Source organism: Ammodytes marinus (assembly GCF_949987685.1).
Source record: "Ammodytes marinus genome assembly, chromosome: 5".
In the NCBI taxonomy this organism is placed as follows: domain Eukaryota; kingdom Metazoa; phylum Chordata; class Actinopteri; order Uranoscopiformes; family Ammodytidae; genus Ammodytes; species Ammodytes marinus.
The window spans coordinates 17,294,264-17,310,303 of record NC_137234.1 but is presented as its reverse complement, the minus strand read 5'-3'; the positions used below and the strand labels follow the sequence as shown (position 1 = coordinate 17,310,303).

Sequence of the window (16,040 nt, the reverse complement as noted above, 5' to 3'; positions counted from 1 at the left end):
TAGTGACATGGCTTTTTAAAGGCTCGTTAGCATAGTGAGAGTTCAGCAATAGAGGACATTTACATTCAGAGTGGACAGCTCTTGTGTGTGTGCGCGCCTCTGTACATCTGGCAGTAGATGCAGAACTGTCTCATATTGTCTATGTTTAGATGATGTTGCCTGATTTAGAAACTTAGGATGTGGTTTCTGCGGCAACACAGAGATCAAGTTCCGGCCCCACCCTGTTCACCTTGAGGTTCCACACATACTGTACAGAAGGAGGGATGAGACAGAGGGTAAAGGGAGGGGGATGGGCAGGGAAGAGAGCACAAAATAACCTCTGTCCCATACAGAAGTATGCACTCTACTGTATGTATGTTTCTTTGTTACAACTAACAATTTCTATTTGCAGTGAGCCATATGTGTGCAAGTCAGGAGGCAGGCCTGACTCAAGTCCATGGTGGAATTGTGAGGCAACATGAGAGAAACCCATCTTTTTGGCCATAGCACAATTTATGTGTGCAGTTAGTAAAAATAAACATATTATTTTCATTTTCAATAAAGCATAGAAAATGTCCTTATTGAAAAGTAAGTTAATAGTTGAACAGAAGCCTTTTTTCACAGCAGATGTTCTGACTAATATTTTCAAAGTGTAGGCTACTAAAGCGGAGGAATGGAATTCCACCATAATTCAGTTTATTGTATACACTTATCCTGTTACTGTTACAGATGTCTTCAGATGTCTTCATTGGAAAAGGCCTATTGTCCTACACATTTCCTCATGTTATTTTCTTTGCCTAGCACCACTATGTGTAGCTGTGGCTGCAAATGCACGTTATATGATGTCCACAGACCAGTTGTTTATGTAACCTAACTGGCATACAGTGACATAACGCTATGCCATTGCCAAGGTGTGTGTGTGTGTGTGTGTGTGTGTGTGTGTGAGAGAGAGAGAGAGAGAGTGAAAGTGGGGTAACAAAGAAAGGATCAAAGAGGAGGGCCAAATCCAAACATTTTAATTTTATTTTCCTCAACTACACCATGCAATGGTTCTTATAAGGTATTTGCAGTTGAGGTGCCTCGGTAGCCGACCGCACACAACCGCAACTTGTCCGGTTCGATTCCAGCTTGTGACCTTATGAGTTGCTTTTCATTCCCCCCTCTCTCCCAACATTTCCTGTTTATAATTGTCCATCAAAAAGCAAAAAGGTCACCCCAAATATATAGGCAATTTGCCTTTTTAATGGCCAGTTATAGCTGGATTTACTTCGCATGCAGTATGCACACAATTAGGAAACACAATTTTGTTCATAACAATGGGCCTATAACTTGCAGCTCTTGCTTGGTGTGCTCTCTTTGCGGTTGAGTCAATGGGACCCAAGATCCTCTGCAAAGAGGATTGTGGATCAGAATATCCAGAAAAAACATATTGGCTTGTACACTGAAAATGTGACCGGATCTAGTAGGGCATCTGGGTATTCTTGGCATACTGCATTTGACATGAATGTGTTGGCTTTTTCTGACATAGGCCTACTAAATAAAATAGAAGTAGCAACTAATACCAACGCACGCTAGGTGGCAGCCATCATCTCTGATCTTACTCACATCTACGCAGCAGACCGCAGAAGAAGTCTCGTCTCTTGGATACAGAAAGCCTTCCAGCCAGCTGGACTGATGGTGAGTTCTCTCAGAGTAAAACTTTGTGTTTATGTTTTTCTGTTAGTAAGAAAACGGTGGTTCCAGCAATGTATATGATTGATAATACAAATCCATTCGTCTGTGCCGTGGACGAATTTTTACTGCATTGGTTCAGTTAACTACCTAGCTAGCAGATGCTAACGGTTTCTAACGTAGCCTAATCAGAGTCGCGTTGGCCGAGGAGCAGTGAACTACACTGAAAGTAACCTCTGATTAATTTATTGAATCCAATGATACGACTGCACAGAGCACAGGACATCTACCACGTATATAATGACACACGCTGGGTAAGAACTGTTGTGAAAAACTTACACTAGTAACGTTAGCGATTAATTAATGCCAATTTGTATATCTGATACTATACCTCACATTCTTCATTCAGACACTATTTGGATTGGAAGATTTACATTTGAGCTTTTATTTATCATACTTTGCATTCATGTATGAAAGACATGAGTTTTACATTAAGTTTGTCTTTGTAATAGGCTACATAACACCGAAAAAGTATAGGGTTTATAATATACTCTACTCTATGACCATATTGTTGTTGAATTGATTTATTATGAGTAGTGCATGCTCAATGTGATAGCTGCAGTTGAAAGGTAGGATGTCACAAGGTAGTTTTTCGTTAATATTTAAAAAGGAGAAAATAGCCTTTCAAATGCAATCAAAGATCCAAAATTGGCATCCTCCATGTGTCAGATGTTGGTGAAGTACAACTCTCTAGACTTTAATGATTCACGCCCACTTTTAGTGTTTCAAGTGTTATTTTCCCTTCTGTTGCTTTTCATAGTGAACCAAAACTCTACATTTGCACACCACATGTGGTGCTAATTCACTCCAATGACTGCGTCACTGAGATTAAAAAATAAATAAAAATCCTGGTTAAGTTACTTGTTTGTAAAACTGTATTTGAATTGAATTGATAGTTTCCTCTTTTAAACCTCAGCCTGTGCTGGTGGAACATCTTCGCCTGGAACATGTCCTGCAGACTGTGGGTGTGTTGGAGTCAGTCGTCTGCCGCAGTTTTGGAACTGAAGGAGGACAGGTGCTGTTCACTCGAGACACGGGGCAGGCGATGTTGACCCGCAGTGGGACATGCATTCTCACAGCACTACGACTAGAGCATCCACTGGCCAGGTAACACAAAGACACATTTATTGTTTCACTGTTACCCCTTTTCCACCAGCGGGAACCATGTTCCAGTTTGGGGCCGGTGTAGAGTCGGTTCGCAGATGGTTCAACTTGGGAACCATTTTAAGGACCAGTTTGTTTTTCTATGGGCTAGAGAGCCACGTCATGATGTCACCTTACAGTCTGTGTAAGTCTCTCAAAGTTAACACTCTCCAAGCTAATGCTAGCCTCTGGCTTTGCTTCTTAACCAAACAAAACCTATCCAGTGTATTTGCGCTGGTTGTTGTGATCACTACGTTTTTAGGAATCGGTAGCGGTGTTTTTAAATATGGCCGACATGAGTTTTTTGGTGGTCTGAGTGGTAAGCATAATCCAGCTCCTGACGTAGAGGTTCCCAGTTCAAGAACAGCTCAGAGTTTGTGCCACACTGGAATAGCAAAAAACTGGTTCCCGACTGTACTTTAGTCATCTAATAAGTCATCCAATTTTGCCTCTGTGGAAAGGGGTATATGATACTCTTCATCAAGTGATATTTTCTCCTCTGATGCACTTGTGTGTGTTTTTTTCTTTTTCTAAGGATGGTGGTCGAGTGTGTCTTGAAACACAGCACCTTAACAGGGGATGGATCCAAGACCTTCATTCTTCTTCTGGCGTCATTACTGCGGATGATTCATGCAACAGCCGTCAAGAACCCTAATATTTCTCACACCTATAACTCCAGGGAAGTAGCAGAGGCTGCCACTGCCAGGCACTTGGCTGACAAACTGCTGGCTTTTGCATCGCAAGAATTGGATAATATTATTTCTATTGGAGTGGTCCCTTATGGACACTGTCTTTCGTGGCAGGACTTCATTGCAAAAAAACAATTACCCGCTCACACAAACAATAATTTTGTGCAAAAGCTGCTGGTGTCATTCTTCCTTACACGTCTGGGTCGTACTCACTGTAACTTTATTAGCGACCTCACCTGTGAAATGCTCACTCAATGGAAGTCTAAAGATGACCCACCCTTGTTTTCACTTAAGTTTGTAAATGACAACCTGCCTGCATTGCAAACACCTGTTTCAGGGTTCCCTATAAACTATTCACGTTTGATTGAGGGGCAGGTAATTCACAGAGACTTTGCTATGCCCTTCCCTCAGACTGACCACCAGCCAGTTAGAGCTGTAGTCGTCATTGGGTACCTCCAGCCAAAAATGCTTAACGCAGGAGAGGTGCTGGAGCTGGGATGTCCCAAACAAGGGATGAAGGAGTCAAGTATCATGCAGTTTAGCGCTTGGGCAGAAAGGTCGCTAGAGTGTGTCATTGCACATCTGCAGAGTTTGGGTGTCTCTGTGATCCTGTCTGCAGTTAAACAGTCTGCTGCTGTCCTGGCTTTAGCTGCACAGGCAGAGATTTGCATTGTGGAGTGCATCAGTGAAGATGAGCTGTCTCTCTTTAACCAGCTAAGTGGGTCCACACCTGTCTCAGACTGCTGGAACATTGAACCAGACCACGTTGCTACACTGACCTTTTGCCGACCAATTCTGCTGGGAGCCCACAGGTATGAAAGCAGGTTTCTCTTTCTCAGTCGTATACTATGCATATAAAGAATTACCTAAGGATTCCACATAGCTAGATTCCATAGGGCCTTCTTTTTTTTCTTCATCTGGTTTCATTTATTAATTAAAATATTCTTTTTCCCCTTTTCCACAGGTATGTCCATGTGGCTTTCCATTATTCAGTGGAAAGGGTCATGGCCAGACCTTGTAGTCTGATCATTTGTGGCCCAGGGGAAGGGCAAACTGACCAGTATGCATGTGCATTCCGGGATGCCATCCGCGTGCTACTCTCAACTTGGGAGCCCAAAGATATGACTGCAACTACAGCATCAAAGAGGACCTTGCAGTTAAACACAGGCACATCTTTACACATGGACAATCGGATCGGTGCACCTTCCTTGCAGCAGTGCGTGTTCGAGCCAGGCTGTGTTTTACCTGCTGGTGGAACATTTGAGTTTCTCTTAAACCATGCTCTCCTACAACATGCAATGTGCACAGGTTCTAATGACACAAATATGAGTCTCCCTGCTGTTTCCCAGCTCTTAGCAAATGCACTACTAAGTGTGCCACGTCAGATTTACTCCCACAGTCCACGACATTTCCTCCAGACTCAAACCAAGCTCCTAAATTCAATTCAAAATCATTCTCACCCTTTCAGCCCTGTATATGAACACAAACTCAACGCATTCCTCATACAGGGCCAGGGAAAAAGTGGAAGTCCTCTTGAGGAGGGCAATACAAGTGTGCATTGTTATAGAAAGGCTGATGTGTCAGCAAAGGTCTTTATGATGGACTTGGGTCTTGAATCTGTCTCCTGTAAATACCAACTGCTTGTGGCCGTGCTGCAGTGTGTCTCACATCTTCTCCAGGTGGACACTGTGATGCATGTAAATACTTCCTTACACACACAATCACACAGACTTTCTAACATTTCCTGGAAGGACACAGAGGAGGAGGCTGAGGACTGAGGTTGTTTTGTGTCCCAAGAAGAAAGCAATAAACACATTGTCTCTAACTATTTTCATCGTGTATGTTTTCTTTGTAAAAAGGTTAGAGGAAATCCTTCACAATCATTTTAAAAACAGATTTCTACAGTCATTTTAGTATGGCCACTGTATCAAGTCTAGGTAGGGCAATAATACAACACCAAATGTCTAAGGACAGAATTTGGAGTACCACATATTTTTATGTTTATCTACTGTGTGTTAATCTGAAGTAGTGTTAGGGTCTTAAGTGTTGATATTGGCCACTGTCCTCAAGAGTTCTCTTCATGTTTTTCTTCTTCAACATTTCACTTCCTTATCTGAGTTTTCCTGCCCTCTTCCGTTGGCTAGGACATGTTCTATTATGTAAAAGGAGTGCACACAGAACAACACAGAGACATCGTCTCTCATATATACACACTTTTTTTTAATAATCAGTGTTATCTCCATAGTTGGGGTGGGAGGTCTGAGAGGGCAACACCCAGCTTTCAACAACCAAATCAAAGCGTACTTCCTTGTGCTGTTATCAGAGGAACACTAACTGTTTAATCACTTCTTTTTGGGGAAATGGTGAGTCATTTAAAATTAACTTGACTCACTACCATATATAAATGTTTACTGTTTACCATAATCATTGTGCACTTGTCCTTTTGTACTAACTGAAAAACAAAGGGTCCTTAAGAAAGAAGCTTTGTTTAGCTATGGATTAAACTCTACATGAGTCACACTTGATGGTTGTGAAGTCAAAGATATGAAAGTTTGGCGGGGAGTATTCAGAATGTTTTTTTCCACTGCGCACATGGAAAATAACCTGAATGTTATGTTCAGTCTTATCAAGGCAGCTATGCCCTCTTGAACCTTACATGCACCTTATATCCTACACAGCTAAATCTAATAAACTAAGCAAAGTCAATCTGATCAATTTAAAAGTAGAGATTCTGCCATATAGTAAATTAAATGTACTCAGTGGCCTGCTGACAATAGGCCTTAAGTAAAACATAGTCACATTTAACAGCTCATTTTATCTCTTTGCACTGTGTGTACGTGAGTGATGAATTCCGTAAAATAGTACTCTCAAAGACGATTCAGTTTGGTTTATTTGGCTCTCATTTATTTTTGTCTCTGTAAAACATGGTGCATATGGTATGAACCAAATCTCTGTAAAAATGAAAAGAACATTATAAAACAGATAATTAAACCACACAAACCATACAACAGCCTAAGTGTATATGATCTTACAAATAAAAAATACATTCACACAACATAATACAATAAAAGGCGTTTTTTTGAAGGGTGAGTTTGGAGATAAAGTTTGGAAAAGTAAGGTACTAATTACTTGTCCTAATAAAGGAACTGAAATGCTACTCTTATACCAAGCTGAAACCACAGGCACCGCAGTTCATAGCTCGGCTTCTCGTTGGCTACTAGTCACCATGGTTTGACTTCAGTGTTGTAAGAAAAATAAATTGTAGAATTTCATTTGATACTGCTGAACTGTGCTGAAGTGGTGGTGGTTGCCTTTTTTATGGCCCTGTTCCATGACTCCTCTTGCCAGTAGGTGAGAAATGTGATCAGGATACAATAATATGATCTTTTGTCTAGATAATTAGCAGTTCACAAACAGTAATTTCAATCAAATGACCACAGAATTACACATTTCTGTACTACATTGTCACTGAAGCACAGATGACACCCATTCTATAGTTGGGCCAAACAACCACATTGCATTTATATGGGCTACTCCAGGAAGGTAGGCCTAAGTGTCAGCAACCCAGTTATAACTGATGTAAATGTAATAATCAGAAATATCTGCACTCAAAGTAACTTAGGTTACCCCCAATTGAACAAGCAGTGTTTCTATTGGCAGTGGGGAGTCATGTGACCCTAGGAATGACATCATGCAACATTAACAAGGTCTTCATGGTGTGCATCACACCACCTCCCGAGACTTCCTGATGGCACAGCACAGGAGCATGCTAAAGATCATCCCAAACACCTGTAAGAAGAGGGAGACAACATACATTACTTGTGTTTGCGATAGCTCATGCATTCACTGTATTGTGCATTGAAAATTGATGGGTAACAATCAAAACAATCTTGTTTTACCATAACAACACCGATGGTGACGCCCACACCTCCTATGATGTGTAGTTTGGAGTTAAAGACCTCATCAATGGCATCGGGGCAGCTCTGCAACACACAGACATTATTCCTTTCTGCTTTCTCTACACCTATGCTGAAAATTACTTGTTGTATTGCACACATTTACAACTTAGAAGCATGCAGTCTCCAGTAAACCATTGTTGCCTTAGTAACACTGTGAAGAGACTGAGGGAAATAGTCTGCAAAGGGAAGACTGATATACTCATGACTACACATCAGGCCATCATTATACGTTTAACAAATGGTAATTGGCCCAGCTCTCACAGAGTTGAAGCATGTCTGACATCTGTTAGTCTCTCGTATTGATATCATTCTTTCTCAATGCCTTCAATGAAGTACCTGGCTGTGTTGGCAATGGCATCCAACCTATTCACACATTCGGGGTGTAGTTGTACCTTAGTAATGAGCTTCTCAAGCATGTCTCCCTGGGGACAGGTTTCTTTCGCAGCATCTGCTGCAGTACCAGTTGGTCCGCAACAGTTCAGCTGTAAACACAAATAATAATGCCTTAACAAAATAATTTGGAGTTGCTTGCTTACTGTGCAAAAATCCAACTAGCAAGATACTGTACATTACAAACAGGTACATTAATGCCTGAACTTTAGGGTCCCTATGATGAGCTAGGCTATCATAGGGTAACGATCCAAGGGTTGGCGGTTCAATCCCCGCCCGGCCACCTGTGTCATGGTTGTTGTGTCCTTGGGCAAGACACTTCACCCACCTTGCCCTGTGTGAATGTGTATGTTTGAGGTGGTGGTCGGAGGGGCCCGTTGGCGCTGAATGGCAGCCACGCTTCCGTCAGTCTGCCCCAGGGCAGCTGTGGCTACTCTCGTAGTTTACCACCACCGGTATGACTGAGTGTGAACGAATTGAACCAGGAAATGTAAAGCGTCTTTGAGTGCCTAGGCAATAAAGCGCTATATAAAACCTATCAATTATTATTATTATTATTATTATTATTATTAGGCTACCATTTAACATTGAGACCTGGCATGTGTATTAGCCTTTTCATCTAACCCAAAAATAAGGTGAATAGGCTGAAAGTTTGAGTTTTGGAAAGTCCTCCTAAGTGACACAAACAGCTTCCCATGGAAATACATCACATTCACTTGAAAACACCTTTTACGCCCACATTCTGTGCAGAAAATATCTCAGTCAGTCAGAATGAACAGATTGTAGCAGACATCGCTCACCCCGGTTTGAATCACTCGCAGTGTTTCTCTGAGGCGCTCATCTCCTGTTGTCTTGAATTCATTGTGGGTCTGCATGTAGAATGTTGTGATATCACTCACCACCTGTAACACAACATCAAGCAGGGGGGGGGTACTTTATAAACATCCTCAAATAAGTCATATTTCTTCTATGGCTGTCAAATTAACGCGTTAATTTCGATTAATTAATCACAGAAAAATTAACGCGATTAAAAAAATTAACGCAGATTAATCGCACTTCTATAATGCCCTTTGACCCGGTGCAAAAGTGGTGCGCAGCTGCACCTGTAGCTTGCAGACACGGCCCGCACGGGTAAAAGGGAGAAAAGTAAAGAGAGAAGTAGGGGAAAGGGGCCGAGGTGGGCCGAGGGCTCTATGGATGGTTTATGGGATGCTTTGGGCAAATACGCATGAAGGTAGGAAGACATCTTACTTGATTCTCCGCAGTGTCTGTGCATTATTGATTTAGTGGGTGCAACAATGTAGGTTCAAAACAGTATCTCTCAATTTTTCTCCATGTCTCAATTTTGTTTGCTAGCTGTCTCGTCTCCCGCATAAACGGACACCCGCCCCCAGTCGTCATTTAGTCTGCTTGTTTTTTTGAGAAAATTTGGCGCTAGTTCCTAATTTTATTTCATGTAGAAACCTGGCTGAGGGGAGGAGACAGAAGTTACGAGAGACGGAGAGAGAGAGAGAGAGAGAGAGAGAGAGAGAGAGAGAAACAAACTGTAGTAGGCTATACAGCTGTTTATAAACAGGCATAAAGGTGTCATAAAAGTATGCAATTAATTTAGATTAATTAATCACAGAGCCTGTAATTAATTCGATTTTTTTTTAATCACTTGACAGCCCTAATTTATTCACAAGGCCTTTTAACTCTTTGCAGTTTTTACAATTATGCCACTCACTTTATGTTTAATTATAGTTGTAGTCGGCTTGCATTTCTTTCTACCATGTGTTTATTATTCTGTTGCCTCTTATGTACTTATTATATATGTGAATTGCTTGTAACTTTAAAAAAAAATAAGAAAAAAAAGATAAATACAATTTGCAATGTAACATACTTAAAACACTGTACATTACCTTGCTTTGATTAGAAAATCCCCAGATTCCAGCTGCAACCTCAACAGCAAATATGATTAGCAGGAAGAAGAAGAACTGCGCCAAAAAAAAAGCAGAAATTAAACTTGTATTACTTTATGAATATATACTTCTGTACATGTGTGTACGCATGTCTTTTGTGTGTATGTGTTACCAAGTAAGGTCATTAGAGTGTAGCTGAACATAGTTTACGTAGGCCACTCCTCCCTTGAGGTTTAGTAGAAGAAGATTAGGGCCAGGGAGCTAGGGAGGGAGGCAACAATTGCAGGGAAATCTAGGGACTCTCTCTTCTCTAACCTTGACACTGTTCATTAAACAATGATTTAGGCAGACATCTCCTATTTTTTAGAGAGCCCAGGTCAGTCCAGGATCCACACTTGCTCAAGTGGGGATCACTATACACACTTGACTCAGACAGAGAGAAAAGAAAATTGATACTTATGTAAGATAATTGAGAAGAAGTTAATGGAGTAAGATGTGAGAGTTATATGAAGATTAAAAGAAGCAGTACAAACCAGTCCAAGCATACAGGGGGACTCCTGGATGGCCCCACAACATCCCAGAAATCCCACCACCATCATCAGTGCTCCAGCTCCTATCAGGATATATACACCTACACACAGATAAAGTATGTTACGAATACATGCAAGAATACTTTTGTTTTATTCCAAAACGTTTTCTGAAACTTTGCCTAAAAGATACTGGATACTGGACATGAGAGCATCTAACCTGTATAAAACACATATGGAGAATCTGGCCCTTCAAACAGGCCTTTGGTCTTTGGGTCTAATCTTAGCCACAGGCCTATGGCAAAGACAGCAGTGCCTGCAAGCTGAAACACACAAAGAAAAAACATGTGTTTTTAAATGCAGTGCTGCAATAACACTTGGGATTGTCAGTAAGGCTGTACAGTAATGGGACAATTCATAGTAGTTAAGAGTTTTACAAGTTTACAAGTTCAGACAGGAAGAAGACTTTTCATGCCCTCTTTGTTTGTGCACTTTCCACTTCATCAATAGCAGTATCTAGTATCCACTGGGGGGAATACCTATTCTGCCTATAGCAATTATCGTGTCGTATCACTTAGGAATCTTTTTAGACTAACCTACTGTATTGCTTTTCATCTGCATACCTATTCACACATTACCTTATTCATCAATATATGTATGTGATATTGACAGAGCAGATTGTCAAACCATCAACACATACCTGTGCTCACGATGCATGCATGTTTATTATACTCTCGTATGTTTTCAGTTAGCTATTTATACTGCATATGAACACAATAGCTTTAAAAGTCTAGTTTACACCAATCATTGACCATGGGATATTGTGTAATCTGCATTCCCTTGTACTTAAAAGCCATGTCGGCACGGACTGCTCATTGAATGTTTAACTGAGTGGCAAAGTGAAACATGGCTGCCTGTTTTATTCAGTTGTCGAGCATGTGTGTGTGTGTGTATCTGTTTATATTTCAATGTTCTTTCTGTCATTTTTCCACTGTGTAAACCTTCTGTTGAATAATCGTTTTATATAATAGATTACCAAAAAGAAATCACCAAAATGTAAAACTGTATTGCTAGCTGAGGTAGCTTATCCACTTCCTCCTCTCTCTCTCTCTCTCCCTCTCTTTGTCACATACACACAGGGAAGTACGACAAGGAACAATAGAAAATTAAGTGCACCTACCCAGAAGAAAGAGTTGAAGATGAACATGAGATATTTCACTAACTTGATTCCACCAATGACAGCCATGCTGATTCAGTCTATGCACCGCTTTAAATGTGTTTGACAACTAACTTATTCCCCAGGGTAAATCAAGGCACAGTGGTGTCAGTTAAAAGGAAAGGCGGTGGAAAGGTGAAACCGTTTTTTTGCCACACCTTCTTACAATCACCTGATCATACAGTTAGGGAGTGGCAAGAGAGCAGTGTGAACAAAATGACCTCCATTGTGTGTGTGAAATGAATTCCTGCCTGTGTGCCTTCCTCTTTTGCTTCATGTCCTTGCATGAACGGGTTGTGTCTAACTACTACTGCAAACACATTACCGTGTGTGGGCATGCAGCGTTTTAGGATGTGGGAGATAAAGCAGTAGAGAGGACTCTGTTGAGGCATGTTGACGTAAAACCATTTCTAAATACCTGCCGAGCAGCGTGTTTACTGCTCTGGTGTCTGAAGAACTGTGTGTGACTGCAAGGTTAATAGACTGCTCTCAATTATTACCACTCCCCTTTCCTATGCTGTGAAGCTGCACATGGAAACTCTTGATGCCTTTACACTGAGCTGTGATTAGATAAAGTGTGTGTGTGTAATGTAGGCTAACTTGTGTCTGCATTGACAGTGTTGTGACCAGTGTGTCACATCTTCAGTTTGCGCTCACTCCAAATGGGGTTCGTATGGCTGTTTTTTTAAAGGGTCTTATCACTGACACCGTTGAATTTATAGTTTTCTACAACTTAGTGATTTACTTGGCTGTTTTGCTGGGTTCTGTTTTGTGTCTGTCACACTTCCACACACACACACACACACACACACACACACACACACACGCACGCACGCACGCACGCACGCACACACGCACGCACGCACACACACACACACACACACAGTTGGAAACCCCTGTCAGCCCTTAAATGGTTATCCTTGGCTCTATCTGCAGAAATTATAAATATACAAGGGCAAAACATTCATGAAACCACACACACACACACACACACGCACTGATCACAAAGAAACGGATACAACAAGAAACACCCTGCAGGCTTAGGATACAAATAGCCTACATGGGATAATCGAGATTCATTCACACACACAGACTGGCCTGACATGCGCATTTCTTCACATCACATAGCACAAGTGAGAATTATTAATATGTGTAGCCTATCTGATACCTTCTTTCACGATAATAAAGCGCCCACCTCCTCCCCCATAGCAATATTAAAATGCCGTGTGCAAACTCTAGACTGTAGTAGCCTATGCGCAGCGGAACTGGGTCACTTGGCCACTGGGGATTATTCGTCCAGCCCGCTCGATCTGCACAAGCATTGGAAGTGAACACTTGGTGTTCAATGCCAGAAATATTTAGAGGGGCACCTCGGAAAATAGGCTACTGTTGTGATAAGTAACCGAGGTTGTGTATGAGCCTTCGATAGCCTGTACGAGACCCAGAATAATTTCCTTCGGTATAGTAACCTGCTCACACATGAATGCGCATGCACGCCAAACCGATCGTTCACAACCACACAGACATATACCATGGACAGGATGTAGATTTTCATATGAGAACTATACATGTCATCTTAGCAAACTCACCCAAAATACCAGGTTGAAGGCAAACATCAGGTATTTAATGCACATCTCTCCCCCCGAAAGCGCAGCCATGGCGATACGTGAGCTATGGATTACACTTCTGCTGGTATCACCTAAACAAACCGACGATAGAATAAAATATAAGATCTTCTAAATTACAGTCAGAATGAGGTTGTAGCTAATGCCGAAGCTTTGGCACTACTGATATGCGCGTCGTGCTGTGCGCGCCTGTTGTGGTCCGCCCCCACAGATAACGGGCTGAAAAGCCAAAGCCTCCTGTAGCTTCCTTTTCTGTCTTTTAAAAATTCCAACCTTAATCTTTGAAATCGGTTTCCCCCCCTATATTGGTTTAAAAAGATGTAGGCCTACATTTAAAAATAATCTATGCTATAGCCTAATCATATTCTTCAATCATTCCTGCAGGGAATATTTGTGGGATTGTTCGGTGATATAGGAATCTTTTCATCACTGTAGCCTACTCGTCCTTCTATCCTTAGGCTATTTTGAGGCCTGGAATAGCGTTTTTTGTGCCACTCAGTGGGAATTTTCCATTTTAATTGCACAATTATAATATCTAGTTTATTCAATACGATTACGTTCTCCTATTTTTATGGTAGCCCTGCCCTTTTGCTCCCATAAGGAAAGCTATAGTATGTGCGCAGTGTGTGTGTAGCCTACATACAATGGGACAGCAATGCATTGAGCATGCCTGCTGTGGGCTTTTTGGTCCCAAGTTCCTGCAGCACTCTGGCCAGTGAGATGACGTAATTCTGCCCAGAATAAGAAAGGCGCGCTCATGGATTGAATATAGGCTACTGTACATGAATGAACACGGTGCACGAGCAGCACGCTACGGATATTCCAGACAGACAGACAGCACACATGCATACAGACACAAAGTTGCCGACCTTTTATTCAGCTCATCAGTTTAGCTAGTTATGCTTCAAGCTTTCTAACCATTCCGGCTGCAGTTTACATCCACAGATTAAAACAATTTCCTGACACTTTCATTTGCCTAGGCCTATTTATACTGGTTATATGAGTTTTTAAGTCACTAATGTCTATATTAATGTTTAATACATGTTTACTAATGCTATGAACTTCAATAGAACATCCGTTTTTTGACCACCCGTATCCTGGGTTATAGTGGACCAAAATCCATTTACAACTACCGACTTAAAACAATTAAATAATTAGGTCTACTGACTTTATACCTTTTTTATATAGCCTATATTATTACACTTTTTTTAACAAAACGTCTGCTACTTTCTGATAATTAATTTACTTCTGCTGATGGCTTATTAAACATCCCTGGCTTTATTAACATTTAAATTAAGTTATTGATGGTTTATGGAAAAACCACAACCCTTTACTAATGAGTAAAATTGTAAAAACTGTATTTCAAGCACCATTGATTAGTTAATGTAAACAGACCAGGAGTTACTGTATTAATGACACATTAGGTAATGATAAGTTAATGAATAGTTACTGAGAAACTGATTCAAGCACTGTGTAGTTACTGGTACACAGACTGGGAGATACTGTATTAATGATGCAATAGGTAATAGTTAATGAGTAGGTACTGATTCATAACTGTACATTAATGGTAAAGTAAGAATTTGTTAATGAGTATGCTTACTTACTTTACTTGAAGGTACACAAATTGTTTCACTAACGGTACATTAATGGTCAAGTAAGCATTGGTTAATGAGTATGATGCATTACTTTGAGAGACTGTGATTCAAGCACTATTGATTACTGATCCAGAAAACAGTCTGGGAGTTACTGTATTAATGAAGCATTAGGTAATACTCATTAACCAATTCTTACTTGACCATTAATGTAACATTATGAAGCATACTAATTAACAAAGGCTTATTTTACCATTAATGTAGTGTTTGTGAATTACCTACTCATCAACTTACTATTACCTAATGTTTAATTAATACAGTATCTCCCAGTCTGTTTAACACTTACTCAACAGTGCTTGAATCAGTTTCTCAGTAACTACTCATTAACGTATCCTTACCTAATGCTTCATTAATACTGTAACTCCTGTTCTGTTTACAATAACTCATCAATGGTGCTTGAAATACAGTCTCTCAGTACCTACTAATTAACTTGGCTTTCGTTCCTCAGTAGTTCCTCAGTAACTACTCACTTTTTGTGACCCTTATTGTAAAGTGTTACCGTAAAGATTGTAACTGCATTATTATTGAATAGAAACACACAGAGATGTTAATGCAAAAACATTTGAAAGGTTTGGCAAACACAGGTGTTTTCAGTTATTCACATTTTAGACCTCTTTCCAGGTTGAAGGTTGTCACAGTATCAGCCAATTCCTAGTTTAACATTTTCCTCGTCTGTTTTCTAACCCTGCCCCGTACTATCTCTCCTGTTATTTCAGATCCTGCCACTTCCACCTGCCCAACAGTAAACCCTATGTTCCCACCATTCCCTATGACCTGACTTTCGCCTGGGCCCTGAACACCTGTTCACATTTCCGCATAAGCCCAGTAGTACACACCTGTCCAGTTCAAACTAAGTTTGCCTCATCTCCCCGGCCTGCCTTCCTGTTTTCTGACCTTAAGTAAACTTGAACTTTTATTTCAGTGGCCTGTTGTCAGAAATGTTTTTTAGTGAGCCTTCACATCGATGGTTAAAGATGAGATCAATGGACTCTATCTACCAGCAAGAATGACAAAGGTATACTTAATCCCACCCTAACATGTGCAACTCAGCTATCAGGGGAGTGAGGGAGGTGTCAGTCAAGCACAGTCCGTACACGCCCACGCAGTCCTGAGAAGAGATCTGGCAGACCCTTTTTCTTGACAGACATTTAGGAATGTCATAGCAGGATCAATCAATCAATATCCTTTATTTAACCAGGTAAAACTCATTGAGATTAAAATCTCTTTT

The 16,040-nt window shown here is 40.8% G+C and overlaps 2 protein-coding genes across 3 annotated transcripts; one reads left to right on the top strand and one right to left on the bottom strand.

Annotated features, from left to right (window-relative positions):
* Window positions 1-1,617: 1,617 nt before the first annotated feature.
* On the top strand, window positions 1,618-5,320 carry bbs10 (Bardet-Biedl syndrome 10; the record flags this gene model as incomplete). Its single annotated transcript, XM_080027879.1, has 4 exons — window positions 1,618-1,656; window positions 2,627-2,817; window positions 3,389-4,354; window positions 4,507-5,320. Exons 1-4 carry the CDS (start codon window positions 1,654-1,656, stop codon window positions 5,318-5,320), a joined length of 1,974 nt encoding a protein of 657 aa, XP_079884005.1. The 5' UTR covers window positions 1,618-1,653.
* Window positions 5,321-6,424: 1,104 nt separating this feature from the next.
* On the bottom strand, window positions 6,425-13,306 carry cd9a (CD9 molecule a). 2 transcript variants are annotated; one of them, XM_080027887.1, is made up of 8 exons: window positions 13,125-13,306; window positions 10,540-10,642; window positions 10,326-10,423; window positions 9,793-9,867; window positions 8,692-8,793; window positions 7,894-7,983; window positions 7,442-7,525; window positions 6,425-7,331 (listed from the first exon to the last, which is right to left on the bottom strand). In XM_080027887.1, exons 1-8 carry the CDS (start codon window positions 13,191-13,193, stop codon window positions 7,266-7,268), a joined length of 687 nt encoding a protein of 228 aa, XP_079884013.1. In that variant the 5' UTR covers window positions 13,194-13,306; the 3' UTR covers window positions 6,425-7,265. The 2 variants fall into 2 exon arrangements, with proteins under 2 accessions (XP_079884013.1, XP_079884014.1); XM_080027888.1 differs by lacking the exon at window positions 13,125-13,306 and adding an exon at window positions 11,500-11,656.
* Between the last annotated feature and the right edge of the window lie 2,734 nt (window positions 13,307-16,040).